The sequence below is a fragment of the Phlebotomus papatasi genome, chromosome 1 (genome assembly GCF_024763615.1).
Source record: "Phlebotomus papatasi isolate M1 chromosome 1, Ppap_2.1, whole genome shotgun sequence".
NCBI classification, from domain to species: Eukaryota; Metazoa; Arthropoda; class Insecta; order Diptera; family Psychodidae; genus Phlebotomus; species Phlebotomus papatasi.
Window position 1 is genome coordinate 61,087,481 of NC_077222.1, and position 3,871 is coordinate 61,091,351.

A 3,871-nucleotide genomic window follows, 5' to 3' on the forward strand; every position below is an offset into this window, starting at 1 on the left:
TAAGAGAACTTTAATATTTTATTTTTATTTGTAGATTTTCAAGAAATTGCAGTTATAATTTTAATCTCACACAGGTACGTTCGAACAAGTGATTGTATTCTTATGCGGTTTTTAATTTAATTTTATTTTCAATGGGGTGATACTTTTACTATTAAAGAATGTTTCCAGGATGATAGAAATGAAATAAAAACATTTAATGATAATAAAAGTAATTTTAATAAAATGAGATAAAGAAACCTAAATTTTCATCAAATAATAAAGATAATTTCAGTATGTTTAAACAACTATCATAAGTATATCATCTCTTAATCCCCTATACAAATACAAGAAAAAACACATTAGGAATAAGAATCGTTCAAACAATATCAAATTCATCCTATAACCGTGAGATATTGCTACCCTTCCATCTTCCAATGTCTCAGTCTCTCTTTGATGTACCTATACTGAGGAAACCCCTGTTGAGTTAATGTTGATCCCTCACCAAGGCTATGACCTTTTTCCCATTAAATTCACCGAGCCTCTGTAGCATTGAAAATAAACACTGCCGGACTATTAAGTCAGGATGCATAACTCACAAATAATTGAGTGCAGTGAATTTCCCGCACATTTTTCAACTCCTCCCGATACTCTAATGAATTTTTACTGGTACCAGAGGAGACTGTAAAATTTCACGCAGATCGAGGAGAAAGATGAGGGTTGAGGTTTCTGTGGCATTGAGGCACTTTCATGGTTTGGCACGCGGGATTCTGGGTGAGACCCCTATGTTGCCAAAAGTGACTTGAACCCTCACGCACTGCACTGCGGTGTTGGGGTGGATTTGTGTTTCTCCTGCGGAGGATTCTCTGACTTTCTCAACTGCATGCCAACACGTGACCCTTATGTGAACTTATGGCGATTTTGGAGTTTTTGGGAATGTCGGGAGGTGAATGGATGGGCCGTGTAGCGTGTCGAGAATGTGGGCCCTTTTCTTCACCCGCTTTTTGTTTTCTGGAATGAAAAAGAAACTAGACTATATAATGCATTTTTGGATGAAACATTTTCCCAACTCCTGTGCAATAGTGGTTCACAGTGTTGATCACTGTGGTGCCTGAGAAAAAAAGCTGTGTATGGCAGGCACATAATGGCTCGGGGTCCAGCAGACTCCGCCTCGTTGCAAACACCAGGGCGACTTCCAGGGCTGATGGCGGGCAAGGAATTGAAACCCTCGCGCCATTGGTTAACAGAGGCGGAGATACAAATTGGCCTTAATTGGGTATAAATACTTTGGATTTTTAGAATGTGCCATCAATAGTGTGGAAGAAGTTTGTGTTCTATGTACCGTGCAGAGTGTCTCCTGCAAGTGACTTGGACAGTACCCCAGCAGTGACAGGGAGTGATTATGAAATTATGTAATTAATAATTGTTAATTCATCAATTGAGTGCTTAGTTGGTTTGATTGTTGTGATTCCCGCGTGATCAATTAGTTGGACAGAAGACGTGATTGTGTGATGAAATGGAAGCCTCAGGATTCGATGAGCATATTTTCAGTGAATTTCCCGATACACTCACACCCATAGGCAAACCCCTTCAGGATCAATCCCAACTCATTCAACCAGCAACAACTTCAGTGCAAGCAATGCTGGGACAATTGGATCCACAAATTCCAGGACATCATACGCCAGAAATGGCAGGACAGCAGCGTCTACCCGAAGTACATAGTTTATTTCCCGGCGGATCCGCCAAAATGGATCACTATAAGAATATTGAGTACTCTAGCACTAAGCTAGGTTCCTACTCGCCCAATGGCAAAAGTACAGACTACACCAATGGCAAAATGGATTCCTATTCTCCAGGCAGTAAGATTGAATTTCTCTCCAACGGCAAAATGAATTATTCCCCAAATTCAGATATGGAATACACCACTAAAATTGACTACGAGATGAACATGTTCCAGCAACCCCAGCCCATAGATTCCACTATGAGGCAACACAATGGATTGCAGTGCATGAAGAGGAAGTCAGAAGAGGGATCAAGTCCCAATTCTACAAGTAGTGCTTCAATTACCGTTCAAGGAGCAGGGAATGGCAATGGGTCTGAACCCTCAGCCACATCTAAAAAGAACGAGAAGAAGAAGTCCGATCCCAATGGGATCAAGAAGAAAAAAACAAGGTAAAGGACCCTTAGAAAAATCTCTTTTGTTCAATATAAGCAATCTAACATAAAATCAGAAGATATTGCTCAATAACCCTAAAATTGGACCCCACTGTGAAAATGACCCTGGATGCTCGAAAGGATTTGGGGCAAAGATTGACGGAATAGTTTGCCATTTTTTTCAGAGATAAAGCTAATTTGAATAGAGATACACATCAATTAAGCATTTCTCTTCAACAATTAACTTTATTTATTGCTAAGACTCTATCTTTCACTGAAATAATTAATGATCCTCCTACGTGCTTCCGTCGTTTTCATGTGGGTTGCCTTACTCGCGAACTTTGCAGACGAATTTAATTTACACTACCTAAAATACTACATAAAACTGCTCTTGAACTGAGAAGACTATGAAACATTGATTATGAAACTATTCTAAGATGTAGAGATCTTCAAAATACAATTTAATTCGTATTTTGCAGGACGACCTTTACGGCGTACCAATTGGAGGAGCTTGAAAGAGCTTTCGAAAGAGCTCCGTATCCCGATGTATTTGCACGGGAAGAACTGGCTTTAAAACTAAACTTAAGTGAATCACGGGTCCAAGTATGGTTTCAGGTAGGTCCTAAATTTAGAGCCTTAACCCTTTCCAAGTCTTAATCGTAGTTCCGTTTCTAGAATCGACGAGCAAAGTGGCGCAAAAGAGAACCGCCAAGAAAGACTGGTTATATAGGTTCTAACAGTCCTTCGGCACCGCTTACCAATCTAGGGGCACCTTTCCCTACATTTGCCCAAACCCCCGCCGCTGTGAATTCACCCGGAAGCGTAGACAGTTGGACAAGCTACCAATCACCGTATGAGCTGAGCTCGCATTTCAACATATTGTCACCAGCTTCGAGTCCCTACGGTTCCTTCTCCGGTCAATATGGCTCCTACGTCCACGACAGTCAACTCTTCCCCGTCCGACAGCATTTTGACTACGGTAGTCCACCCCGGGGTAGCGGCGGAGAACTCGACGACGGCCAACAGAAAAGCAATCACTATGTCACAATAGACGACAAATACGAAACCCATTGTCCTACAAATGGGTAAGTTTGACTGATTATCTCTTGGGAACAAAGGGATTTCTTTCTAACTTGGCTCCCTTATTCTACCAATAGGGTGCCCAATGGAAAGTACATCGAGACGGAAAATAAATTTATCCACACCATGGGAACTCTGGATGAATCCAAGTACAATGTCAATTGCCAAATGGAGGAGAATGAGATGAAGCCCCAGTACTCCAGCAATACAACACTAATTGGTTGCCATCCGGATGACAATGCCACGATCAGCATCAACAAGTCCGAGGACACCATTACTCAGAGCTTTGTCTTGCCATCCTTCCTGCATTAGCACCACACAAAATGCTCCCCCTCATTGTACATTGCAGAAAATTTTTACAAACATGGATACGCATTGCAATACTCTTAGATGAAAATTGTCGTTTTTACATAATATCTCTAAGGATAATTAAATCAATTAGGACCTAAAATAATTTTGGTTTTATCTGTGGAAAGGTTTGAAACAATTCGGCTCTACAACCATTAGGTATCGCATTAATCATAAACTATTGTCTATCTAGGAGAAAGAGTTCTCCCTTCGAACGTTCATGTCTTCGAATAATGTGAATTTCTTGTGTTTTTCGTAATAGATTTACACTAAATTATCAACAATTGATGGTGAGCCAACTAATATTTATTAT

General features: G+C 40.5%; 1 protein-coding gene across 1 annotated transcript; it reads left to right on the forward strand.

Annotated features, from left to right (window-relative positions):
- The first annotated feature begins 1,266 nt into the window (after positions 1 to 1,266).
- LOC129809578 (paired box protein Pax-3) lies at positions 1,267 to 3,661 on the forward strand. Its single transcript, XM_055859518.1, has 4 exons — positions 1,267 to 2,148; positions 2,610 to 2,745; positions 2,806 to 3,215; positions 3,288 to 3,661. The coding sequence occupies exons 1-4, from the start codon at positions 1,493 to 1,495 to the stop codon at positions 3,520 to 3,522; spliced, it is 1,437 nt and encodes a 478-aa protein (XP_055715493.1). The 5' UTR covers positions 1,267 to 1,492; the 3' UTR covers positions 3,523 to 3,661.
- The last annotated feature ends 210 nt before the right edge of the window (positions 3,662 to 3,871 follow it).

Bases quoted from the DNA above. Each gene is read 5' to 3' on its own strand.
- LOC129809578 (XM_055859518.1), top strand. From the start codon at position 1,493: ATGGAAGCCTCAGGATTCGATGAGCATATTTTCAGTGAATTTCCCGAT. The intron at 2,149-2,609 runs GTAAAGGACCCT...CGTATTTTGCAG, and splicing joins ATCAAGAAGAAAAAAACAAG to GACGACCTTTACGGCGTACC. The intron at 2,746-2,805 runs GTAGGTCCTAAA...TTCCGTTTCTAG, and splicing joins GGGTCCAAGTATGGTTTCAG to AATCGACGAGCAAAGTGGCG.